At 47.4% G+C, this 26,770-nt stretch overlaps 4 protein-coding genes across 4 annotated transcripts; 2 read left to right on the top strand and 2 right to left on the bottom strand.

Moving 5' to 3' along the window:
• The first annotated feature begins 3,995 nt into the window (after positions 1–3,995).
• LOC147974431 (uncharacterized) lies at positions 3,996–5,499 on the top strand. Its single transcript, XM_087519470.1, has 5 exons — positions 3,996–4,028; positions 4,106–4,311; positions 4,395–4,707; positions 4,796–4,894; positions 4,978–5,499. The coding sequence occupies exons 1-5, from the start codon at positions 3,996–3,998 to the stop codon at positions 5,497–5,499; spliced, it is 1,173 nt and encodes a 390-aa protein (XP_087375596.1).
• Positions 5,500–7,649: 2,150 nt separating this feature from the next.
• On the bottom strand, positions 7,650–8,289 carry LOC147974430 (uncharacterized). Its single transcript, XM_087519469.1, has 2 exons — positions 8,035–8,289; positions 7,650–7,958 (listed from the first exon to the last, which is right to left on the bottom strand). The coding sequence occupies exons 1-2, from the start codon at positions 8,287–8,289 to the stop codon at positions 7,650–7,652; spliced, it is 564 nt and encodes a 187-aa protein (XP_087375595.1).
• Positions 8,290–12,294: 4,005 nt separating this feature from the next.
• Positions 12,295–13,863, top strand: LOC125553395 (uncharacterized). Its single transcript, XM_048717183.2, has 2 exons — positions 12,295–13,129; positions 13,243–13,863. Exons 1-2 carry the CDS (start codon positions 12,628–12,630, stop codon positions 13,656–13,658), a joined length of 918 nt encoding a protein of 305 aa, XP_048573140.1. The 5' UTR covers positions 12,295–12,627; the 3' UTR covers positions 13,659–13,863.
• Positions 13,864–24,975: 11,112 nt separating this feature from the next.
• On the bottom strand, positions 24,976–26,134 carry LOC125553396 (uncharacterized). The gene has a single exon (XM_048717184.2). The coding sequence runs from the start codon at positions 25,597–25,599 to the stop codon at positions 25,144–25,146; it is 456 nt and encodes a 151-aa protein (XP_048573141.1). The 5' UTR covers positions 25,600–26,134; the 3' UTR covers positions 24,976–25,143.
• Positions 26,135–26,770: the final 636 nt, after the last annotated feature.

Raw genomic sequence — 26,770 nt, 5'->3', positions numbered from 1 at the left:
CTGGGCTATTGGCCCAACCTGCACACCGCGTTGGGGATCCTTTCAACCCCCAAAAAACTTTGGATCCTTTCAGCCACAGCTTCTCATTTCCCTCGGAAGAAAACGGAGAGAGGCACAGGCTCTCAAGAACTCACTGCGAGCCTGCCTGCAAAAAATTCACTGCTCCAACAACACCTTGTCCAAGAATTCAATCTTCCCTCCTCTGGTGTGGTGCGTACTGTGCGTCTGTGTGTGGTAAGTTGCTCTGTGTCACCCTGGCAGTTTGGCACCACGCCCTGCGCCGCGCCTCGTGTGCCAAGCGCGGCAGCGGGAGCAAAATGCAGCTCCGCCTGGTGCGCAGCGCAGACAATCACGTTTCACAAGCTGGTGCAACTGCAAGCAGGCACGCAACATGGTCGTCGGGTCTGATCTCTCTCGGTTTCAGCGCCGAGATGTGCCGCGCACGGGCGGGCATGGCGAGGTCGAAATGATGGGGGCGGCAATGGGAGAAAAGAAACTGCCCCAGCTAGTGTAGCTGGTAGCTAGCTAGGTCTTCTCCGGCCGGCCACGCGCCGGGGTCGGTACGGCGGCGAGCAGCCGATCGGCCCCGCTCCGGTCAACTCAGAGGCTGTTCGCGTTGTCAACCATCAGATCACTACCATCTTGGGAGAGATGTACAGTAGCATCCCCCCTCACCCAGCACGTACTACGGCCCTCACGCTTGCATAGTAGGCCTACGCTTCAGATTGAACCGTGACTCTACCTGCACCAGTCATCATCAGATAATTAGGTTAACCGGCAACTGATGCTGGTCAACGATTGACCGCCGGCGACAACGCTGCGGCAACCTGCTCAGACATGCTCGGATTTTCAAAATTTCCACATAAATGGAATGTCAGGCGGTCACTGTTGAAGAGTTGCAGGTTTTTAAAAAAGAGGTAATAGCACCCAAATACCTTAACTTGCATGAAATGTGATGATTTAGTCCCAAACTTGTAAAACTTGACTCCATCATACCCCAACTTGCACTAGATGTGATGATTTAGTCCCCGGCCTATCACAGCTTGGCAAGTGGCAGCCAGGTGGCTTGACCGGTCTTCCAAGTTTGAAACTAAATCATCACGTTCTGTGCAAGTTAGGGTATCTCGGGTGCTATTACCTCTTTGAAAAATGATACTAGGACTAGCACAAGGGCGACTGGTGCAAGCATCAGCCGCTGCCGTGTTTGATCCTGTCGCGTTGAGCTGTGCGTCCATCACTCCTTGGAACTTTCAGCTGCCTGCCCTGCCCTGCCTACTGGTAATAAATTTGTAGTGGCCGCAACAGAAAGGGCCCCCGGCTCCCCAATGAGGAGGAGGACTCACAGGCTTCATGGCCATGGCTTCGGTCTGTGTACCACAAAAGTTAACCAGAGGGTCGTAGGGCCGGCGCCCAGCAGTGCCATCATTCGCGAGCTATTGGTGGAGCGGCCATGGAGATGGAGCCCTGTGCTGTGCAACCAGCTGGGCGGGAGAGAAGGCGGTACCGTGGTAGTGGTGGGAGCAGCCCTTGCGCCGGTTCCTGTTCACTGACGAGAGGTTTGGGGGTGTAAACCTCAGATCAAGAGTGTAAACTTGAGGGAAGGCTGGGTGAAAGAGTGTAAACTGGGAAGCAGTGCACGCGCTGGCTCGGCTTTGAATCTTCTCCTTGGGGAGCATGAGGGCAAAACACGCACGCCTGTGATGTGCGCTGCCGCCTTGTCCCTCCATGGCCGCCTCGGACTGCCGCAGGACAAAATTACTGTTCTAACCCATTGTGCAAAGAAAATTTTTATTTAACCTCGTTCCAAAAATGATTTCGTTTTTGATCTTTTTCGGTGACGCCAAGGTCCATGGCGTCTGGGTTACGAAGCAGACGCCACGTTGACCTGCTGTCGTGGCAAAGGGGCCAGACGCCAGGGACCGTGGCGTCTGGCCCCGGTAAGTGGATAACGCCGCGGGGCCAGCCCACCCATCCCAATCTCATCTTCTCTGGCGTCTGGTTCGACGAACAGGGGGCAGTTCGTCGCCCCTTCTCTCCCTCCCACCACCACCCCCCTTGATCTACTCCATCAACCCCTCAAACTCACAGATCTGACACCCCCCCCCCCAAGCTTCTTTGAGGTATTCTCCCCCATTCCCTCCAATTTGTTTTTGTTTTCCCCTCTTTGGTTGGATGCATTATTCAACACTAGGTGATGTTAGATGAGTAGATGGTTTCTTTTTTTTAGGAAATTTTTTGTAGTTGATAGATGATTAGGTAGGCAGTAGATGATGTGTAGTTGAACATGTAGGTAAAATCAATTCCGTTTTGTGTATATATTGTCCATAGGAATTTTTTTTGAATTAAGAGGGGTGATGAATATATGATTTGTGTATGTAAAATAGACTTTGGCATACTATATTTGGTTTGATAGATGATGTGTGTATGTGTAGATAATCCTATTGTTGGCATACTATATTTGCAAAAGATATGGTGAAATTTGGTACTCTAGATGATATGTATTTGCATATGTGACACCATATTATTTGACAAATTTATTTGATTGAGATGATGTTGGTATGTTTGAGAATAATTATGTGTGCATATGAAGAAGATAAAAATGTGAAGTGGTATGACAATATAGTTGAATATATAGATGGCAAATTTTTTTATGCAAAAGAGATGATGAAATTTGATTATTGTGTGTGACATGATTTGTTCAATAGAATGGCGGATGATGATTATGAAATTTATTTGATGGTGAAATTTGGTACTCTAGATGATATGTGTGCATGTGTAGAAGAAAGAAATGATGTGGTTATGTTTGAGAAGAATGGTGTTTTCATATGGCATAAACTTGGAGAAGGAAATTGTTTGATATTGTTCATGTATTCATAGATGTTTGTGATTTGTTTTGTAGGATGGCGGATGATGATGGTCCTTGGTATGACGGATTAATCGATGAGTGGGATAAGGAGCATCGTGCTCGTGCCATTGAGAATGGACAGGTAAGAAGCAAGACTAGGTCAATTTTTGTTGTTTCTCATTTGTGTTCTTGTATTGATTATTAAAACATTACTTTATTTGCAGCAAGTAGTTGCTATGCGCATGAGGGGTCATTCCGCTGATGACTTTGATTACGACCCGCGGTATGAGGCTTACATTCGGAGATTGGGTCTTCTCCCATTCGTGTTGCAGTTTAAGCGACGCGCTCCGCCGGTGAACCACGCGGCGCTGACCGCACTTGTGGATCGTTGGAGGCCGGAGACTCACTCGTTCCACCTTCCATGTGGGGAGATGACGATGACCCTACAGGACATGGCTATGATAAGTGGCCTTCCTATCAACGGACAAGCTGTTACTAGTCGTGTCAGCGTGGGTAATTGGCGAGAACGGACTGCCGATTTAATTGCCGTTCAGCCCGAGGGCCCTCAGGAAGGCAAGGCCGATACCGCGAAAGTGAGGCATTCTTGGCTAAAAATGGTCAGAGGAAACACCAATCCGTGCCCTCAGGATGCCAATGACGTGGTTGTGCAGCAGTACGCGCGGGCCTATCTTTGGTATGTACTAACCAAGGTAGTCTTCTCAGATGCAACCGGGAACTCAGCCCTCTGGATGTTCTTGGAGCTACTCAATAACTGGGATACCCAGTATAGCTGGGGTTCGGCCGCACTAGCATATTTGTATCGTTAGGTAAGAGATATTTGCAACCATTTATCTTGCATTTGTCATGCGCCTCCATATCTAACATGTTTGTTTGATTGCAGCTTGACTTGGCGTGTCGGAGGAAGGGAGATACATCCTCATTGTCTGGGTTTGTTTGGAGCCTATCCGTGTGGATGTGGGAGCGGATCACGGTTGGACGACCCGAATTCAAGAACCCCCTCATGGCAAACCCATAGGGTAATCATGACGGGTTGCATGATGATGATCCATATCGGCGCCCTACGCTTGCTTACTATTGGGAACAAGTGACAGTCTACACAGGAAGCTCGCATGTGCGATACAAGTGCTATATGAACGAGCTGGACACCTTGACTGCTGAGCGGGTTTTGAGAAGTTCGATGAGATAAAATTTAGTCAAGAATGAAACTTGTAGCTAACAATGTATCTCTTTGTTTTGCAGGTATATTGGTTGCCTTATGTGGAAGATCGTGACTTTGATCTTAATGAGATGTGCACGCGTGATAGCCATCTTTGGCGGGAGAGGTGCCCAATGATATGCTTCTTCGCAGTCGAGTGGCACTTTGTAGACCGTGTGGCAAGACAATTTGGAAGAAGACAAGATATTCCAATTGAGGAGAGCAAGGAGGAAATGCTATCTCTGCATCGGTGAGCAAGCATGCCTTGAGTATGTAGTAGAGTATTGAATAAGTCAATGTTTGCTAATGCTTTGTTCCGTGCATCATTTGTAGGTTCGATCGAAGGAACAATCATGATATATCGGATTGGGCAAACAAACACCGTGCATGGATAGAATTTTGGAATCAAAGAGACACACTAGTGCAATCAGAGAATAGACCTCACAATCAGTCAGCATATCAGAAGTATCAAGTGTGGTATGCGGATCGTTATCGGTTAAAGCTAAAGCCTGGATGGACTCACGAGGAGTGGTCGGAGTTGGTGTCTGAAGACCCGGAGACTGCAGAAGGTTATCATACCTTCAACACGGCTGTGAGAGACACCAGAGGGGCTCATGTTGACTATGCACCGATGCATGATGAAATGGTAGTCTGTTTGACCTATTCTAACAAACTTGCATGCATCATGTTGTCTTTTTTCAAATACATAAGTTTGGTTTGTTCATGAATTGCAGGGCAGATCGTTGCTTCTGTGCGTCAACGATGCCAATGTTGCACTGAGTCATCCACCTGGTGGTGTATTATCTGAGAGGACTCTTAGGAGCACGATGGAGGTGTGATCAATATATTATAAAAGTTTCTTTTCGCGGATTATTTATTTGTATCTCATATCCTAGCATATTTTGTGTTGTTGCAGAAGTTCAAGAAGCGCTTCCATAAGATGGCAGCAATGCTTTCTTGCCATGGTGCTCAGTCCAGTGACGTGTATGCACCTGGTACCCGCGCCAGAGCTAATAGACGGCGTTATATCCAGAACGATGAGGACATGGAGGAGGAGGTCCATGAAGAGGAGCCATCACATCAAGAGGAGCCAACACAAGATGAGGAGCATGAGTATGATGCAACACATCAAGAGGATCATGAGTATGATGTTGATGCTCCACAACCATCACAGGTTACACAACCGACACAAGGCAATGCTTGCTCTAGGAAAGGCAAAGGCATAGCTAAGACACCAGGCAAGAAAGGTAGAAAGAAGACATGGAATACACAATTCCATAGTCCGGAGTATCCTCATCAGCTTATCCCAACAGGAATGCAAAGATATAAGGCCAACATTGAGGCGGAGGAGGAGGCATACAACAAGGAGGAGGAGGAGGCTAGCGAAGAGGAGGAGCCTACACTTGCAACCATTGTGAAGAGAGGAAGGAGGAAGTGAGCTTCTTGTTTGGAAGTGCATGAACTAGGTGGCGTTTGTATGCATGAACTTGGTGTCGTGCTAAAAACTTCTTAGGTTGTCTTGAATTTGGTGTCTTATGTATGCACTTGGTACCATATGTATGCACTTGGTGTCTTATGTATGCTTGAATTTGTTGTGATGAAAAATCTATGAACTTGTCATTTGTATGCTTACATTTTGTCATGGTGAAAGTTGTGTGAAATGTGCTATCTTCTGTGTTGTATGAACCTATTATATGAATATATATGTGCTATCTTCTTGTGTCAAACAGCAAGTTCAAAATAATCTACAGGGTCCCAGACGCCAGGGTCCTTGGCGTCTGGTTTCAAGTCAGGGGACCAGACGCCACAGTCTCTGGCGTCTGGGGGTCGACTGGAAGCAAAAGCAGAGTCCTGGACAGCAGAAACAGGGCACCCAGACGCCAGGGTCCTTGGCGTCTGGACCTGGTGTAGTACTTTTTTCATTTTTTTCATATTTTGTTCTAGCACCCAAACACCTATAGTATGGAATGACATAGATATTTTGTTCTAGCAAACACCTATAGTATCGAATGACAAACATTAGTGTTCACATAATAGCAAATGACAAGCATAGTTATCACATAATCTCAAATTACACAAATAGTCTCGAATGAGAAGTTCATCACATAATCTCAAATTACACAAATAGTCGCGAATGACATAAGTAGTTCATGACCACGATGGTCCACGATAGTTGAAACGACATGAACATCACATATAACTCGGTTTCCTGTAGCAATGCAAGTCAATAACCCTTTTCCATTTCCATTCTTGCAGCATTTCTTGAATCTTGTCATCATCAGTTATGTCAACCAATTTTCTTTCTCCGGGGCCATCTGACTGCTTCCTGCTGACGTAGTACACAAAATCCTCTTCCTTCAACCCTTGCTTCAACATGAATTTAGTCTTCAACCAATCAAAAGTGAGGTCCACTTCACTAACTTGCACAACACAGGGAGAAAAGCCTTGGACATGAACAACAGGGCTAAGCACCCACTGAGTACCATTAGCCATCTACAACACACAAATCTCTTAGTACCTAACCTATGATACATTAAACCACGAGGAAAACAAACAAACTAGGGTTTACACAAAACTATGATACTGGAGATCCTAAAACCAACCAATAAGTGGGGGTGTAGTCGATTTACCTTCTAGTTTCGAAATCCTGAAGATCCAACGGTGAAACCGGACCGATTTGTGAGAGATTTGAGGGGGGTTATGGTACTGGATGAGAGTGAGTGGACGAGAGGGCTAGAGGTGAGAGTGAGAGTGAGTGGAGATGAAAGGAATGACAGGGGTAGAGGTGGGGTGGAGATGAATGGATGAGAGGGGTAGAGGTGGGCCCAAAGAATCTTATCCACGCGATATTTGCTCTTTGGATAGGATAAGGACCCAGACGCCAGGGTCTTTGGCGTCTGGCTATGCACACTTGCAAAATGCTCTCTGGATCGGGCATCAGACAGATCAGACAGGTGTCTGTTCACCTGCGTGAGCAAAACAGGAAAAAAGCTCTCTGGGTGTGCACTTATGCAAACAGGAAAAAAGCTCTCTGGATAGGGACCCAGACGCCAGGGTCCCTGGCATCTGGATCGTTTTGCTCGCGCAGGTAAACAGACACCTGTCTGATCTATCTGATGCCCGATCCAGTGAGCATTTTGCAAGTGTGCACACCCAGACGCCAGGGTCCCTGGCGTCTGGGTCCCTATCCAGAAAGCTTTTTTCCTGTTTGCATAAGTGCACAGCCAGACGCCAGGGACCCTGGCGTCTGGTTGTGCACATTTGCAAACTGGGAAAATGCTCTCTGGATAGGGACCCAGACGCCAGGAACCCTGGCGTCTGGGTGCGCACATTTGCAAACTAGGGAAAGTGCTCTCTTTTAAACTTGTTGCACACATTTTTAAACATTGGAAATCAAACAAAAATATGAACAAAGCATAGTTTGCACATAAGTAGTTCATGACCACACAAGGTCTCGAATAACAAGTTCACACACAATGTCTCGAATGACATAAGTAGTTCATGACCACACAAGGTCTCGAATAACAAGTTCATACATTAAACAAAGTCTCGACAGTTCATCATCGACGCCGGTGCCTTTTCATTTGTCTACTGAGTAGTACGGGGCCACTTTTCCTTCTTGTCACGTGCCTCGTCCTCCTCTCGTGCATCGCGAGCCCTTGCAAGTTTTCTTGCCCTCTCTTCTTGACGAGCCTCCTTCTCTTTGCGTGCCCTCTCTTGTTCACGCTTCTTGCGCTCACGAGCCTCCTTCTCACGACGCTCCCGCTCCAATCCTCGTGCATAGGACTCCTCGAATAGGCGCTGCCTCCGTAACCAATCTCGACGTTGGTCCTCTTGGACATCTTTTGGTACCTCGTGATCTATCCAAGTGAAGTACTTGCAAAGTGGAGGAGGGGACTACATATAAACCATGATTTTGTTAGACATATGAGTGACAACTTGTTGATGTTTTTTTTATGTACACCTAACATACCGGTGGTATGTCATATGCGTTAGTTGGCCTTCGACGATCATATGCATAGTTGGGACACACGAAAAACCTTCTACCTTCTGTCCATGACTTGTTGCGGTCAGTGGACACCTTCAGCTTGCAAACATCACCACACCAACATGGTGGTGTGGGCACATCCTTCTCCTTCTCCTTGTCCAAACTGGCCTCCATCCACGTCTTTGGCATGTCCTCTTGGTCCGCGCACGCCGGCCTCGTCCTGGAACCGGATGAAGCCATGCCTACAAAAAGAACAATTGTTAGCACAAGACATAAAGAGAGTAAATGCGTAAATACAGTAAATGAATAAATGCTAGAAATTGTATGAACAAATAATATACCATTATTATTAGATCAACCATCTGGATTAAGCAAATAACCGAAGGCCGATCCATTATCAACCATTCCTCTACGACCACCACCACCTCTAGCACTTGTGCTTCCTCTCCGACCACCACCACCTCTAGCACTTGTGCCTGCTCGACCACCACCTCTAGCACTTGTGCTAGCTCGACCACCACCTCTAGCACTTGTACTCCCTCTACGAACACTAGCACCTCTAGCACTTGTGCTCCCTCTACGACCACCACTACCACCTCTGACACTTGTGCTTCCTCGACCACCACCACCGTCACCTCTTCCACCTTGTTCACCATCGGTGCCGCCTCCACGACTTGTTTTTCTTTTTTTGGTTTTCTTATTCTTGCATGTCCGCTCATTGTGTCCCCCTTCACCGCACACCCCACAGTTGATAATGTCAGGAGCCTCCATGAAATGACCGCTACCAAATTGTTTCATGCCAGTGTATCCAGCCAGGTCATCCATATCACCCCTGAACCTCTTAGTTCTCCTTCTACCCTTCGTCTCCACCTTTAGAAGAGGGTCTGGCCTAATATGAGGGCCATAATACTCAGGCCACTGTGATTGGTCCAAGAAAGGGTAAAATCTTGGCACCCATGTCAACCTAGTAGCTTCCACATGGAACTCTTGCATCCTCACGGTTTTTCCATCATTAACATGTATGTTTCTCGCCTTCGCCGCCGTTATCAAATGCGAGCATGGCCAATGATACTTACTAGGCCTCTCACACTGGCACCACTGAGTCTTCAGTTTCACCTCAAATGCAGCACCACCATATTGTCTACCGTCTCGTGTTGTGCCACCTGGCTCATCAATTTGATAGATCATTTCAAGTCTATCGAATATGATAACTTGTTGCCGTGAAGACTTGCTTGCTTGTAACTGCAACCATTCATCAACCTTTTCCGGATAATCCTTTTTTTCACCTATCCATTTTGCAGTCTCTTCAGAATGCCTCTGAAAGTACTCATTAAGCTTGAAGAAGGTGTACTCCACTATTGCAGTCACCGGCAATGCACGAGCACCCTTCAACACATTGTTGAAACATTCTACGAGATTGCTCGTCATGTCGCCATATCGCCAACCACCATCGTCATGAGCACGTGCCCACTTGTGCTTCTCGCTTAAATTCCTAGTTAAGAACTCTTTTCCCCCTTCGTTCACCGCTGCAAAGAGTTTGTTGTACCGAGCATCGAAACCTTGCGTGGTGAAGGCCACACATACATGGGTAAGGTCTTTGCTGAGCTCCTTGCTCTTACATGCCCGGTAAAAGTTGGCCACGAAATGCCTCATGCACCATCTGTGGTGAAGCTTTGGAAATCCTGGAATAACAATGTCCATTGCCTTGAGTATGCCATGATGCCGGTCCGATATGATGCATACCTCCCTAGCCCCAATCACGTTGTGACTAACATGACCCATGAACCACTCCCAGTTGTCTTGGTGCTCGGAAGGCACCAAAGCAAATGCACACGACAACACGTTGTCGTTTGATGAGTGCGCCATTGCTACCATTAGTGTGCCCTTATATCTACCGGTCAAGAACGTGGCATCTATAGACAAGACCGGACGACAATGCTGAAACGCCTCCACACATTGTCCATAACTCCAGAAGGCACGGTGGAACACTCCCTCGTGATCCTCGACCACATGAAACATGCCCGGGTTCCTATGTGCAATCGCGGCCAACAACCTTGGGAGCTGGTTGTATGCTTCTTCATAACCACCATACAACATCCTAATAGCATTTGCCTTTGCCTTCCATGCCTTCCCATACTTGACTTCATAACCAAATTGTTTTTTCACCGTCCGCATGAGAAACCTCACTTTCACAGTGGGATCAAAGGCTATGTCTTTCATCCATTTGTATCCGAGATACTCAGATGTGAGTTGACGGTGTGTCTTTCTAAGTCGTTTCGATGGCGGTTTGCATCTATGAGTGGTATCACAACTTTTCAACACCCATTCTTCGGTTTCTTTAAGCTTTCTTGCACGAACCTTCCATGTGCATTCCTTTTGCTCACACACCACGGTGTAACGCAACTTCATGTCCGAGTGCTCAACATAAATTGGCCTATGGTTTCGAATGGCATAGTCAGCCAACCAAAACTTCAGCATAGGCAAGCTCAAAAACTTCAATCCTTTCTTCAAATAAGCATTCTCGTCCTCATTCTCCACCCTTGGTTCTCCTGGATCCGGGCATGGTGTTGGCTCAATCGCCGTCATTCTCATTCCACCGTCAACAACAGCTTTATGGGCAAGGCTGAGATCTTTAAACAAGTGAGTTCTTTTTTGTAAGCCCGTCAGCTCAAAGTGGATTTGGTTCTCCTCCTTTGTGAATCCATCCTCGTCCAACTGTTCAACTGGACCCTCGTCATCCGAGTCATACGCATATTGACGCCTAAAAGGCAAGTCACGATCCATGTCCTTTTGCGCTATGTACGCATTCAGGTCACCAACATCATTACAATGAAACCCTTCCTCTTGCTCTTCGTCGTCATCATAAACATCTTCATCCTCTTGAATTACTTCATCACTAGCAATCACCTCAACTTCATTTGCTTGGCTAGTTGGTGGTTGGCTAGAAGCATTGGGGGCATACAACTCAACCTCATTTGCTTTGATAGATGGTACACGGGGACGTGGTGGGGGATAAACATTGGGGGCATCAACCACAACCCTATGCTCAACAAGTGGCACCATTGTCCTCTCGCTCATGTCATCCATTGGGGAAGAGACATGCCAGTTCAAATCAATGGTAAACCGAGGAGATTCAACCTTGGTGGCAAACAATTCAAGTGACTTGTCTTCCGATTGGGATACCTTTTCCTTGTATACATCCCAATGCAAATCCGAGGTGATAGGCATACTTTTCAAGCGAGATTTGGCTCCAACTCCAACATCATACCTTCCTATTAACTTAACATCAACATTGGTGTCCATCCACTCTAAGACTTGTCTCACTTTTGCAACAACATCCTCATAGCTAGGGCTTGTATCAAAAACCAATGGTTCCTCACCCGTGTCGGCATTGTTACTCAAGAATGCCTCCTTGTCCATGTAATGAACATTAACAAGTCTCTCCATCTAAAAATAACATGAATGGATTTAAGACTTCAATGAGAATTGGTGTGTTTATCCAAATACATCTAATTCTATCCAAATCATATCAAGACTAAATTATTGGCGATGTCCACAAAAGTATCACTAATTAACACACACTAAGCAAAGTTAACCCTAATCACTAACTAACCCTAACCCCCAATCTTTCTACTCAACAAGCATATATTCCTACTACACACCATGCATAGCACTATATTATCAAAGTTAACCAAGCCATTCACACTAACATAAGGGAGAAAACATGAACTAGGGTTCCACCAACATGTATAAAATGCAACCAAAATAACAAGATTTGACAAAAAATAATTGGATGATTTGGGGGAGATTAACAAGAGCAACAAAGTGATGGAAAGATCCACCTAAGGGATGTACCTTTTGGAGAGGATTTGAGGGGGAGCTTGAGGGGTAGGAGAGAGGGTGAGAGCTCCAAGTGTTCTTCAAGCTCGGGTTGTGGATTGGGGAAAGTGGGTGGGGTGGGTCCCACACACTTTCCCCAAGGGTTATTCTGTTACCAGGGCCAGACGCCAGGGTCCCTGGCGTCTGGCCCCTTTGCCACGTCAGCAGGTCAACGGGCACGCGGGCAGTGCGGGCCAGGGGCCAGACGCCAGGGATCTTGGCGTCACCGAAAAAGGTCAGAAACGAAATTTATTTTGAAACGAGGTCAAATCAGGATTTAGTTAGCTCTATAGATGAGAACAGTAATTTTGTCCACCGCCGCATGACCACCGCCCACACCCTCACTCCTTTGCACTACCCAACAACCGTGTCCCTCCCGGGGACCCCGATCGAGCAGAGCAGACACACTGCACGACACAGCGCCTCCTTCTCCATCCCCCAGCCGGCCCAGCATATGAGAATACTATGATCCCTTCCCTTCCTTCCACTCCATCTTGGCTTCACCTCCCACACATGCGTACAAGAGAACCCACGCACTGACCCTCCCCAACCCCCAATCACCGCCTCCGCCTCCGCTTCAATGGACGGACAGAGCCACCCCCTCGCAATGCACTGAGCAGACCGTCAGTGAGCCACGGGTTCTTTGTTTCGGTGGTTGTGTGCGGGTCCAAGAAGGGGCGGGAGCTGACCGGAGCGGCAATGGCCGCCGGGAGGAGGCTGTCGGAGCTGCTCCAGGAGCAGCAGGAGCCGTTCCTCGTCGAGGCCGCCAAGATTCGGAGGCCGCGGCGCGGCCGTGGCGGGGGAGGAGGAGGGTCTTGCTGCCCCGTGGCCGCGTGCCAGCGGCTGCTCAGGCTCTGCAACCACGGCTTCAAGAAGAGGAGCGGCGGCATTAGCGGCCCGAGGTCCGCGCTAAGCAAGGTGCTGTGCGGCAAGGCCGTGAGGAGTGTGTTGCGCTGGGAAAATCTTGGCGGCGGGTGCTTCACCGGCGTCGGCGACCGCGAGTTCCGCCGGCTGCGGCGGTCCGCCGCCTACAGCGGCGAATGCGATGCCTGTGCCATGGAGTTTGACGACGACGACGGGTATGAGCGGCAGGGAGGAGCGAGGTGGAAGACGGACATGGAGATCGACTCGTCGCGGCAGCTCAGCCCGGTCTCCGTCCTGGAGCTGCACTCCGACGACGACTCTCCGGTGCATCCTCGTTGTAAGCTCTCCGGCCTCAATTAATCGTCGCGCCATGGACTCAGTCTCGTGTTAAAATCCCAGTAGGCTGATTTTGTCTTTCTTGTTTGTTTTGCTCTGTTCTTTGGACAACAGGGGAGGAGGACGAGAAGCCATCAACCTCCGGGAGCTCACCCTCAGCTCCATCCTCAGACTTCCACGGCCCCACCTCGCCGTGCTTCACCTACAACGTCCACGACGGCAAGGCTCTTGCAATGGAAACGACGGAGGAAGAGGACGAGGAGACGGCCGGCAACCGCGGCGGCGGCGGCGGCGGCAAGTGCGTCGAGGAGCAGATCTCGTCGTGGGAGAGGATCGCCGGGGACATCTACAAGATCCCCGGGATGGTGGAGCTGGACCTGTCAGAGTCCGGGCAGCAATGGAGGGGGCTCCTGCCGGAGGTCAGGGAGATCGGCGCCAGGATTGAGACCCTCATCTTCGAGGAGATCAGGAGGGAGACCGTCTGTGACATGCTCGCCTCACACTCTACATTTTCACCAACATCTCGTTGACCAGACAGTCAAATTGAGAGGGTTTGTGGGGTGGTTAAAATTTTACTACTAGGGAGGTAGTGCTACCGGAGAGAGGATCTGTGTAATGTGAGGCTTGATGTGAAGATCATTTTGCTTTGTTCCCCAGCTCCAAAGTCTTGGTCTGCTCTGCTCCTTGGGGTTCCATGTTGTTTATTCTGCTAAAAGAGAAGCTACTTCAAGTAGTGCAATGGTTTTGGTAGACGGAGCAATCAAACATAAGAGAATTGTCCAGTTAATTAACGAAAAAACGACCGAAAACCGTCACGATCTGCTGAGCCGTACACATACAGTGAGTGGCAAAAAGGCAAGCTCTCTTCTTTGTTAATAACAACCTCACCGGCAGCATCTAACAAGACTAGCAAATCAATGCGTAGGATTGTCAGTATTCATGCAAAACACTTTGTGCTTGCTTCCAAGCTGCAACCTATATGTAGTTTTGGTTGGAGCATGGCCACATTGCCAGAGTGGGGCACTTGGCTCCCGTTCTAAATTGGCCAGCAGACAAAACCATTAAAATCGAGTGGACAAATCTGTGGCCCGGAGGCCAGAAGATCAAAGCTGCGTGGCCAAATGAAGAAATGGGCATCATTGTCTCTCTGTTGTGGGATTCAATTCAATTCGTCCGTGGTGCACAAAAATTAATCAATCGGCACCACAATCCACATTTGGAATCTGAGCAGCATGCGCATTGAGGAGTTCCAGATGGAGAGCAAAGGCAAAGCAAGGAGGCTCTGTGCAGCTGGTAAAAGGACAAGGCTGATTAGTTTAGGGTGCACTTTCTGATCATGTGCTTGCATATTGCTTTGGTTAGGGGGGTCAAAGAGGCAGTAGAGTGACACCTTCTTTGAATCATACCATGCTATGTTGTGGTTGTAGTAGCAGTTGATTAGTTAATTGCTAGGTTAAGGACGGTAGTGCTGCTAACAGAGTAATAGGGACAGTAGACTGGCTAGTACCGTTATACTTTTATCATCATCGAAAAGAAGTGGCAGTGGTAGTAGTACTGCTACCACTCAATGAAAGTTTGAACATGTTGTTAGCGAGATGGTTCTCCTTTGGGGAAAGGAAATCAAGAAAGGCTAAAAGCCTTGGCTCTCAGCATCAGGTCACGGCAACGGCAGAGCAAAAATAAAATAAAATGCAACACTACTACAAACAAATACTACTCCCTCCGTCCCATAATGTAAGATTATGGGACGGACGGAGTAGAGCTGAAATTCATATATAATTTTAGCTTGGCTTTCGCTACCCTGCACCCCCTCTGTGGTGGCGGCGGGGGAACCGAAGCCCACCACCACCGCAGCCACCATCAGAGGAGCGGATGGTGAAGCTCGCGTCAGCTCCCTGTATGGTGGCGGTGGGGCGTCTCGTCTGGCTACAACTCCTTGCCGGCCCACCCGACCCCCGGGTTGAGGGTGGTGTGCTCCTTTGCTCGTCCATGGACACCATGTGGCATCGCGACGACGCTCATTTCCTCCAATACGCGGCCATGACTTCAAGACGATGGTTTCTTGGTGTGCCTCCGGTGGTGCATCCCTATCGGAGGTTTCCCCTTACGGTGTGCCAGTTGGCATTCCACAGCGCTTGTGCCCTTGCAGTGGACCCCTTCCCGGTGTAACTCCGGACCCGACGGCACTCGACTTGCGCTTTTCAATGTCTTTGGGTTGTCGTTGTCTCTTCCAGCATGACGCCGACCCCGGCGCTCTGGAGGTTGTGTCTCCTTCAACCTATATGGCTTGCCAGTATCATGACAGACTCGGCCCTAGCGGCCCGGACCTGCGTCTCCACTAGTTCCTGGCTTCGCAGCCCCAGCCAGTTCGTTGCCGCGCCCCTCGCCACGTCCGGTGCGGCTCCCCTTCTGGTGGTGGTGGTGGTTGACCTACGTTTGACTTCTAACTCCAGGTTTCTGGTCCGGTGGCTTTGGGATTTCTCATACATAGCACATGGAGAAACCCCTACTTGGCTTGCTGGTGCTGGTAGCGTGACACTCGCGAGTGTCGCCCTCTCCTTGGAGGTATATCCAATTCTCTCCGCGCCCCTCTTCGAGCACCAGGGGAAACCCTAGGTCTGATTCTTTGGATCAAACGACAATGGCGCCACGACGCCGTCTCCCTTTCTGAGGGCATCGTCTTGTGTGCCTGCGACGTCCCCGGTGCTGGACTTGTGGTTGTTAGACTTCACGTTGGTTTAGTTGTGTGCCGTTTGCTTGTTCGGGCCAAGCACCCGTTGCCACGGCATCGCGTTCACGCCATCTTGCATTCATGCGTGTGTGTTGTATATTTGCTTGTACTCATTTATTCCTATCAATGAAACGAAAAAGATACGCAAGCTTTTTACATACGGAAAACTATGTGTTTTAGCAGAACTGGCGTGTAGAAGTTGGATGATGATCCTGTCCTGGTTGGATTGATCGTGTGGAGGGTCCGGCGGCTGTACCGGTAGTACTTACCTGAAATCGCAGCAAATCAAAACGGCGGTTAGAAGGGGACAAAGCCCATTTATTGAACGTCTCGCCATCATCAACACGCACACATGCGGGCGAGCGAGCGTGGGCGCGCCGCGGAAATATTTATTAGCCTGATGCGATACTACTATCCTCCTTCGCCTCGTCAACTTGTCTTCTCTCTGGAGCTCCATGAAATACTACTCCCTGGCATCTCTCTCTTGATAGCAATAGCATGCTCGCTCAAGTCGATCGGGCGGCGTACGGTTCGAGGAATCACTGAGTCGGCACGTACAGGTTGAGGAAAGAAACAAAGTATAGCTGATCTGCTTGGTTGAAACACGGCGCGAGCCGCGATGTACAGTTCACAGTTGATAGTACTAAATTCAGCTGTTGACACGAACGGACGATCGGGTTTCAGGCTTTCAGCACGGTGGTGTTTGCGAGGACGCACGCATGGACCGGTAAAGCTTTACGCAGCGGGCGGCATTCATGGCGGTGGTTGCTGCGCCCCGTACGGTCCCGGCGAGGAGCCAGCCGAAGAAGCGGTTGCTTCTCGGGCGGGGCGGCGACTTCGGCCTCCGCCGCCCGAGCGTGAGAGTGAGCGAGCAGGGTCACGGTCGGGGCTCCAGCGCCAGCGCCAGTGGTGGCGCGGCGGTGATGGCAGGTTGCTGCACGGTTGCCCCGACGCTGATGGGGAGCTGACCCACCCGACCCAAGCTGCAACCGCTGTGGGTGCGGTACTGTCCTAGCTAGTAGCAAGAGTAGGCACCGTGGTGGTACTCGATGGAGGTCGCCGAGGAGCACTGTTCACGACGTTGTCATAATTTTGGCTTACATGCATCGCGCTGTTCATGGCGTGCAGTACTACTATTTCGCGGTGCAAAGCCAAGTTCTTCGCTTGCCGTTTGTTCTTTCTTTGAGTTTAATAGCATTTTCAATAAAAGATGTAGAAGTAAAAATACCTAACTTATACGTTTTCAAACCTCCAAAGCTTCTCTCCAACAGTCGATGTAGATGAAAAAGAAATACACCTTCGCCCTTTGGAGATGTAGAATACAACACCTCACATTGCAAATTTACATCTCCGCCGACTCGAGATGTAAAAAGGCCAGGCGTGCGCCAGCCGCCCAATTGCCTTCTGTTTCCTTCAACGCGGCCGCCTGCTGGCCGCCCAACTTCGCTGCAGGCCGATTTCGCCTAAAATCAACGTCGCCACCGCTTGCCAGCCCCGCCGCGACTTCGCCCTACCCGCCTCCCCCGCCGCCGGCCGATTTTGCCAAAAATCAATGTCGCCGCCGCCGGCCGGCCCCATCACAACTTCGCCCCCCCTGTCCCCCTCGCCGCCTTCCTCGTCGGGCCGCTGCCCGCAACCGTCGATTCCCTTTCGGCCGCCGCTTCGAATCAAAGCTTCTCTGGCGGTCTGGTTGCCGTAATGCCTTCCACAACGAGGTCGTGGATGTCCTAGGCTTCTTCCTAGCCAAGACCCCCCGCCGGAGGTAGAGGAGGCACGCCACGCCGCCCCGCCTCGACCCTTCTTTCGGCAGCACGAAGCCGGCCGCCAGCAACGCCGAGCTCCCGCTTTCTTCTATGTCGAGCCGCCGCCGCCGTCACCGAACGACTGCACAACCCGCAGCCGGCCGATTTGATGAATTATGTGATAATTTAATATGCTGGATATGTGAATTTTTAAGTTGCTTTCCGTTTTGCATCATCTGTTAAAGTTGGTCATTTTTAAAGATGCAAAAGACACTTTTTAAAGATGTAAATTTTTACATTTTCTGTTTTACAATCTCTAAATTTTCATTTTCTATTGAAGACGCTCTAAGTGTCTTCGCAAAAAAAAACTGCGGCGAGACATCCAACGATCGATCGTCCACAGATGCGAACGAATGCGCAGCTGGACTGCAGGCAGCGTACACTAGTAGTAGTACTAGAGTCCTTTCCCTTCCGGCAGTGCATGGCAGCAGTTTGTTTGCTCCCTTTGACGATATCATCCTTGGATGCCCTTTGTCGTGGTCGTGCCCCTTCTTTCTACTACACGTGCATGCAGACGGACACTCACCGGAGCGACAAAGCACCGAGCGCCGCGCTATAAACTGCGGTTGATTAATGACCCCTACGTGCTGCAGCTTCCGCGTCCAATAAGTTCAAGACTTACTAATATCCGACGACCATTGCGTGTCTTATGCTTATTCTGACACCTTCTCCTCCTCTTCAAATGGCTCGATCGATCGATCGATCCTGTCTCATTTATAGTATCTGTCTGTTAACCCCTTGACTCCCGTGTGGTGTCTCTTCTTGAAAGAAGGAGGATGAAGCTTCAGCGAGCAGGGACGGCTGCAACAAGTTATTATCATAAATAACTTCCCTTGACAAAACCAGGGAATAAACAAACCCCCCCTGGTTGTCATGTGAGAAAGTGTGTGATCGTCTATGGCGACCTCGGTGTGACTGACCGAAACCACCGATTTATGCGGCCATGGTGATCCAAGGACAATGTTGAATAAACGCAACGAACTGATATCACAAATTACATCCATACATAAAATGATACTATAATGTTACACGAAGCGGACCATTACGGTCAAGTCTTACACATCAAAGCCACGTGTGTGAGACTCCAAATCCAAGATATTCATAATCCGTTCCAAGTAACAAGTGATCGTGTATGCGGCACTGTCTGCATGGTGTCGTTCCAGAACATTGTGTCCATTTTGTTCGAAAACAATTTTGCAAAACCAAAAACATCTAAAAAAGTGTGGGCTTACCGGTGTGCTCATAACTATGGACACGCCTACACGAATAGTCTTACATTTTGCAGAGATTATTCATGTTACCCACAAGATCTGAGATGCTTATCTGCCAAACACAGGTTGCCATACGTTAAGTGCGAGAGGTAAGCACTCGATCAAGACATTTCTCAAATCTAACACTAACATGGAGCCTACCCGATGACAATGGTCCTCGCTCACCCAAATGTGTTCTCCCACAGTTAAACGACCCAAACAAGATCACTCAGTTCTAAATACATATATTCCGAAAAATCCTTAAATTTCAAAAAAGGGTAATCGCACACCTAAAAAAATGTCCATGGAGGGTAAAAATATGATCACGCAACTTTAAAAAAATGTTCATAGCAACTAAAAAATCTTTGTGATATTTAAAAATGTCCACACATGTCAAAAAATATGTTTGTAACATTGTTAAAAAATGTTACAAACAATGTCCAGTACAACAATGTCTCAAATTCAAGTAAAATAATGTTCGCATAGTTTTTAACAATATCTCAAATTCTAAAAAATATGTTTGGCACAACATTTGAATTAACCAGACAAAATTCAAGTAAACCCAAAATTTGGATAAAAAATAGCATAGTTTTTTTGTGTGAATAAGAAAATATGTCCAGTACAACAATGTCTCAAATTCGACTAAAATAATCGGATGTCCAACTAATTTTTCATCTACGGATTATGCCCTCCCACACATACTCCCTTTTCAACTTTATCCAACAGTGTGTGCATGTAAATGACTGCCCCTTTGTCATGTGGTAGATCACGGCAGCGTTACGGGTTACATAATGTGTAGGCCAACATTGAGTTAACGAATCAATCAATAAATTAAGCAAAAGGAAGCAAAAATTACAACCTCGTCCTTTGCCGCGTGCAACGGCCACCTTGCCTCCAGCTGACAAACCATGTTACAAAACTTGATGACGCTGGTCTAGATAGCGTACCGGCGATACGATATCGACATGTCATCGCGTTGTTGAATGATGTACATGTCGCGGGGTGTAATGTGCTTTCGTGCATGAAATAATTCATCTACTTGTTGTCAGAAGGCCTCCCCTTTGGTCGTGCCTACGAAATCCGCAGATATGCCCAACCACGCAGCACAACAACTCATCCTGCAGAGTGAGTAGCTCGCCATTTTTCGTAGTCTAAAAAAATGACATACCGTATGAAAATAAGCTTAATGACATGACGGAACACCTGTGAAGCGTGCTGTCCGCCATGGAGGAGGTTGACAGAGGGCCGGAGTGTATCTGGTTACAAACGGCTTCAGGGTGGGCAGCGCCGTCGTAGAGGCGAGCCGACACGTCGGTGCTGGCTGCGGGCGTGTGGCAATGACTCTGTGGCGGCTGCAGGCGTACATATGCATGCCGCAACAGCGTCGTCGTGTGCTCCGGCAGTCGCCACCTGCACCGGGAGTTGTTGCGGAGCTTGCTTAATTGGGCCGTCGACAGACTGGTGCCGCCGCTGTCCACGTCTGCCGGGAACGCTTTTGGGGTCGCACGAAGCGTGCGACACACACGCGGGTATTCCGTTTCCGGTCCAAGCTGGTACTCCAGTCCGTCTCTCTCGGGTCAGGCCTGCCCTGCTGGGCGGCATTGGCATAGGTCGTGCGCGCCGTGCTAGCTTGCCAGTGTGGTTTGCGGCGGCGACTCCGCCATTCTTGGCAATTATGCACACAGCACGGATCAGCCGCAGCAAGCTACTACTGCTGCACTAGCTAGCTAGAGTGGCACTGTGGTGACAGTGGACGGAGGTCGACGAAGAACACTGTTCATGACGTGGTCATAATCGAGCCTAGCTGCCTCGCGCTGTTCATGGCGTGCACAAGTAGTACTGTATTTCGCAGTGCAAAGCCTAGTTCTTTGCTTGCCATTTGTTCTTTCTCTAAGTTTAAGTGCTCCCGGGCCCGATGGTACGTGCTGCTGGAAACCGAAACCGCTCCAAAGATTAAGATTTGATTAGATTAGAACCACTGGCTGCCGTCTGCGGCGAGATATCCAACGATCGATCGACCGCAGATGCGAACGAATACATAGCTGGACCGCAGGCAGCGTAGACTGTGGAGTGGTAGAGTCCTTTCCCTTCCGGCAGGCGGCACTCTGCCTCGGATGCCCTGTCGCAGCGCCCGCTCTGTCGTGGTCGTGCCGTGCGCTCCGGCCGGCCGGCCGGCCACTAGTCCACCACCATTCTTCCTACACGTGCATGCAGACGGACACTCACCGGAGCGACAAAGCACCGAGCGCTGCACGCGCTATAAACAAAAAACAAATCTGCGGTTGATTAATGCCCCCTACGTGCTGCAGCTGCCGCGTAGTAGTACTCCCATAAGACTAGCCACAATGGGGAGTAACATATACTAGTAACATACACGTATCCCTAGACTATGTTACTATCTTCATAGTGGGTAGTAACATAAGTGTGGTAACATGCAAAGCTTCATTTATCAGGTTATAGACTCATATTGCATTGGGACATGTGATGTTACAGTAACTAGCTAAGTTACTACAACTATCTCTCTCCTCATTAACTCATTGCCACATAAACAAATTTGCTGAATTGGACTCGATGTTACAACTGAAATTACTCCCATTCTGGCTAGTCTAACTTCCTAAGCATGTCTGGCGACCATGGCTAGATCGATCCTGTCTTCTTTGTCGCGTCTGTTAAGTGTTAACCTCTGGAATTACTACTCTCCTGCACTGGCGGAGCTACATGCAACCCTGCAGGTGCCATGGCCCCTCAGGTTTGGTAAATTTTGTGAAGAAATTTTTTATACGGAGGTGCAGATTGGAAAAAAATACAGCTTTTGTCCCCTTAGAATTGGACATTTTCTCTCTTGCCCCCCCCCCCCCCCCCCCCCCAACCAATCTTGTGTCGCTCCGCCACTGCTCTCCTGCCTTCTTCTTGAGAGGAGAGGAAGGAAGCTTCAGCGAGCAGGAATGGGTGGTGATCGTGCGGTACGTGAACAATGACGGTGGGTTTTTTTTTGGGGGGCCGTGATCTTGCGGTATGTTAATCAATAACTAAAAAAAAGTGAATTACATGTTTGAAAAAACATTTAAAAAAATCTTAAATGTGTACTGGAAAATGTTTATAATATATACGAACAATACTTAAAAATATAGAGTGCGTATGAAAAATTAAATGTTGATCGTGTATAAATAAATGTTCCTATAGTATACAAAAAATTGTACATCATACATTAAATAAATGTTTAAGATATATTGCATGTATTGAAAAATGTTCGGTATTCGAAACATGTTCAACTTTTTTGAAAAATGCTAAACATGTCTATAAGATTTATTCCTATTGTATACGAGAAATATTAAATATGTACTGAAAAGAGTTAACATGTGTTGAATAAAAACGATAAAAAATCAACAAAGGAAAAAGGGAAAATCCAATAAAAACCAAAAAAGAATACAAAGAAACCAAGTAAATGAATGAAAACCGAAGAGAACCAATGCAAAATAATGGAAGGAAAGAAGGAAAAACGAAAGAAAACAATGAAAACCAAGAAACAAACAAAGAAAGAAAAGCAAAAACACCCAGCAAAAACCGAGAAAGAAACAAAGAAAAACAAATAAAAAGTAAACCAGTGAAAAACATAAGAAACAAATAAAAGGGAGAAAACCAGTGAAAAGCAATAGGAAAAACTCAAAGAAAAATAAAAACGTAATGTAGTAGATGCGAAGATTAAAACTGAAAGAAACGAACACAGTTAACCCAAATGAACAACGGGAGCTATATCTAGCTTAGGGCGATTGATCCTTCCGTCTCGCCTGAAGCTTCATCCTGCATTATAACAATTTATCTGTTTTTTTTTTCATTCGCTGTGTTTCATTCTGTTTCATTCGGGTTCACTGAGTTTCATTAACTGAGTTTAGTTTGTCCCCCTTTAAAACAACAACAACAACAACTGGGTTTAGTTTCTGGTTTTCTTCCAGTTATTTTCCTATGTAGCTTTCTTCTCCAGTTTTTTGCATTGTTCCGTATTTCATTGTTTTTTAACTCTTTTCTGGTTTTTCTGGTTTCTTGTTTTATTCGGTTTTCTTATGTTTTACCTATCTTTTCCACTGAAATTTCGTCGACATTTTTAACCCTGGTTTCTTTTGTTTCTTTCCTCCATTTCTTCAATGCATCTCTACATTTTTCATACATATTTACACATTTTATGTTCACATCAGGAACATTGTTTTTTCCCGCAAAAAAATGGATGGTTAACAGATTTTATATACAATCAACAACTTTAAAATTATATTTTCATCTTAAAAAATTTCAATATATGTTAAAGTTTTTTTCCTATACATTGGGAAAAAATTGTACACATTTGGCATTTTTAAATGACATTTTTCTAAAATATTTGTGTTTAACGACAATTTTTCCATAGACAATTTAAATTTTCGGTGTACACGAGGAACATTTTTAATGGACGGTTAACATTTAAAAAAATGATTAACATGTTTTCGTTACACGATCAACATTTTTAGATATTTTTATGTTAACTTTTTCAATAAACATATCAGGAACATTATTTTCCATACACATTACTCATTTTTTGAAGCAGATTATTGACTTTTTTAGTTAAAATATATATATTTTGATGTCTATTGTTTTCCATACACATTACTCATTTTTTGTAAACATCAGGAACATTTTTTCTATACACATTTAACATTTTTCAAATGCATGATTCACATTTCTAAAAAATGTAGGTAAAGTTTATTTTTATAATATTGTATATTTTTAGAATATTTGGAAGTATAAACAAATGTAAGAAAGGATAAAAAGCAAAAAAGATACAAAAAAAGAGGGAAAATGAGTAAGTGGACTCCCGCACACCTAAGTTTACTTAGTATGGCACTCACTCCAGGCGAGCCTACCATCGAAGTCGCGTCAGGCGAGGTATAGGCGCCCCCACAACGAACCCCGACTGAACTAGCGTGGAGCAAAAAAAACACTAATCATGTGTGGCCCCAGTAATGTATGCCCACATAAGTGTTTCTGGCGAGACGAGAGCTATTCTTGCGTTAAGCGAGATATAGTTGTCGCGGGTATATAGCTCTTGAATCATTTTTTTGGTGCAAACTAAACGAAGGACCACGCACCCTCTTGTGTATAGGCCCGACCCTTAAATCTTTTAGTTTGTGTAGTTCAGTGTGTTTTCTGATCTTTACATGCTTCAACGTATACAACTTAACGACCCAACTACTGCATTACACTCCCTCCGTTCATAAAATATAAGATTTTCTAAATATTTTAACATGAACTACATATAGGCTGAAATAAGTGAACAAACACACAACCGAATCAGAAAAAAGATAGAACATCTTATATTTGTGAAAGGAGGAAGTAATTCTTTTTGTAGATGTGGTAAGGTATGGATGTAGGTGAGCTAAATAAAAAATATTTTTATTAGAATTTGCCTTTCAAAATCATGAATGGAAAAATATTTTCATCTATGGTTCAAAATATTTACGCAAGTTCTAACTTCATAAATATATTTCCGTTCTAGTTATTTTTGTAGCTTTAGTATGATATTTTTAGGACGCCGGTCTCAAATTCTATTGCATATTTCTTGAAACTGATGAAAAAAGTCGTTTTATTTAGTAAAACCACAAATGGATAAAGACTTCTATGTTTAAAAAAAATTATGTAAATTCTAGTTTAATAAATATGTGCCCCGTCATATACAGAAAACGTCCGTATGAGTTAGATAAGGCATTCATTCAAGTGCGTCAAATGAAATGCTCATTTAATTTCCAAAAATTAAAATTGTTGCTACAAATAATACTTTCATTGCTCATACAACCAAACTTCATTTCTTCAAAATTTAACGTATGTTGTACCGCCAAGAAGCCACCTCTTGGTGGGTTGTTAAGACTGAATTCTGATGTCCATATTTACACAACTGTGTGTGTGTGTGCGTGTGTGTGTGTGTGTGGCATCCGTAGACAAGTTTTGCCACCAAAGTCCAGAAAGTTGGTCACATGTTCATGGGTCCTCGCCTTTTTAGCTTAGAATTAAGGTCCTAATACCACTCTAAAAAACATGTGAGTGAATTTAAAACTCCAGAGCCCAGGATTCTGATTTGTTTGGTACCACTTACTTCTCATCCACTAACAAACATGATCTGCACCACAGGACATCAGCAGTAGTACAAAATGGCAAAAAAATCGTATAGTACAAAAAACACCAGAGAGAGTCAATCTAATGATCATCTATTTCAGGGTTTTTTAGCCAGTCTGACGACGCTCTCCTCTGCAACACCACAAGAGGTCTTGCAAGAGAGGCCGAGCCCAAGAGCAAACCTAAGCCCGGCCCACCCGAGCATCTTCTGGGCCTCGTTGTGGCCCCGGCCGGTCTTCCTGCCGCTGGCCGTGCAGGCGACGTAGGCCGCGAGGAACGGGTCCTCCTCCGGCCGGACGCCGCGTTTGCTGGACCTGCTCCTCGCCGGCGGCGACAGGGACGGCGCTCCGGGACCTCCCGGCGGAGGCGGCACGCGCAGCTGGTGCGTCCGCGCCTCCGCCTCCTTGGCGCTGTCATGCGTAGTACTCCTTCCGCCGGAGGGCTTCCTCGCCTCGACCGCCGGGCTCTCCTTGGACACCCCCGGCTCCTGCTCCCAGGAGAAGGCCACCGTCCCGCACGCCGCGACTCCTCTGGGCTCCATGCCTATACCCATCTCCAGCCAGAGGTCAGTGAATCACTCTAGCTCCCGGTGGAATCTGCCTGAGACGAAGAAGACGAAGAGACGGCGTGGTCTGAGGAGGAAGAAGAAGAGCCGAGGTGGTAGCAGAGTGGTGCCGCCGTGCACGCGAAGCGCATGCTCGCGGTGGGGTCGAGAGGTCTGGTTCTTGGTTCGGTGGTACGCGGGTACGACGTGGTGCTAGCTGTAGCTATACTACATACATAGGCCGGCGAGGAACGTGACGGGTTCCCTGGAGGTTATATAGCGGCGCAAACAGGGTTAGTTCGGCAAGGTTTGATTGCTCGGCCGATGTGACGGCCGGGGTACCGATCAGCAGCTCAGCCCGTTGGCCGGCGTGTCCTTTTCTGCGTTCGGTTTCGCCTTTGCGGCATGTGGGAGGGACGACGATAGGATCATGCATGGAGCCCAAAGCAGAACTGCATGCGCACGCACGCAAATCCGCCGGCGGCTAACCGTGTACCGGCAATACGGTTGCAGATTTGATCGACCTCGCACTCTGCCTGCAGCGAGGTTGGCTATCTGATCTTGATCTGGGCGGCGACGTACCGCAGCACTCTACTCTGCTTGCTCGTCAGCGAGCACGCGGATCTCGTCGCACTTAGCATGACAATGCTACCGGTCATCACGACCTCGGCGCTAGGTTACAGCGCAGGGGTCAGGACGCAGACCACGACTGCCATGCATGCGTACCTGTAGAAAATGTAGAAAATGTTGGCTTGGGAGCCGCCAGAGAGAGAGCCGAGACAAATCAAGGGTTGTGATGCGTGTCATGGGCTCACGGGCGGGCCGACCTTTAGCTCGGAGAGCGCCAGCAATGGCTATTCTAATCGCGACTCCCGGCGCATGTGACCCGGCGTTTTGTAGGGTCCAAGCCGGGTTTTGGATACATGGAAGAACGAAAGATAATGACATTTCTTTTGTAATGTAGTGGCATTTTTTCAAGAATAAGTAGCATACTGTTGGGAAGTCTCGGAGGCAGGCCAACTGGCTTTTTGTGAAAGTGACGAGCCGTGCTACACGTCAATGTTGTATTGTTGTTAGGAGGGGCGTCTCAAGTTCTTGACGCTAATGTCAATATCTTTTTGGTTCTAGTCCTTCTCAACATCTATCAATCACTTAACGCCATGCCTATGCGAAACCAGAT

The sequence above is a fragment of the Triticum urartu genome, chromosome 4A (genome assembly GCF_056163025.1).
Source record: "Triticum urartu cultivar PI428250 chromosome 4A, HENAU_Tu73, whole genome shotgun sequence".
NCBI lineage: Eukaryota > Viridiplantae > Streptophyta > Magnoliopsida > Poales > Poaceae > Triticum > Triticum urartu.
This window is presented reverse-complemented; position numbering and strand designations above follow the sequence as displayed.

Bases quoted from the DNA above. Each gene is read 5' to 3' on its own strand.
- LOC125553396 (XM_048717184.2), bottom strand. From the start codon at position 25,599: ATGGGTATAGGCATGGAGCCCAGAGGAGTCGCGGCGTGCGGGACGGTG.
- LOC147974430 (XM_087519469.1), bottom strand. From the start codon at position 8,289: ATGGCTTCATCCGGTTCCAGGACGAGGCCGGCGTGCGCGGACCAAGAG. The intron at 7,959-8,034 runs GTATGTTAGGTG...GTTTATATGTAG, and splicing joins ACGCATATGACATACCACCG to TCCCCTCCTCCACTTTGCAA.
- LOC147974431 (XM_087519470.1), top strand. From the start codon at position 3,996: ATGAACGAGCTGGACACCTTGACTGCTGAGCGG. The intron at 4,708-4,795 runs GTAGTCTGTTTG...CATGAATTGCAG, and splicing joins CACCGATGCATGATGAAATG to GGCAGATCGTTGCTTCTGTG. The intron at 4,895-4,977 runs GTGTGATCAATA...GTGTTGTTGCAG, and splicing joins CTCTTAGGAGCACGATGGAG to AAGTTCAAGAAGCGCTTCCA.
- LOC125553395 (XM_048717183.2), top strand. From the start codon at position 12,628: ATGGCCGCCGGGAGGAGGCTGTCGGAGCTGCTCCAGGAGCAGCAGGAG. The intron at 13,130-13,242 runs GTAAGCTCTCCG...TTTGGACAACAG, and splicing joins CTCTCCGGTGCATCCTCGTT to GGGAGGAGGACGAGAAGCCA.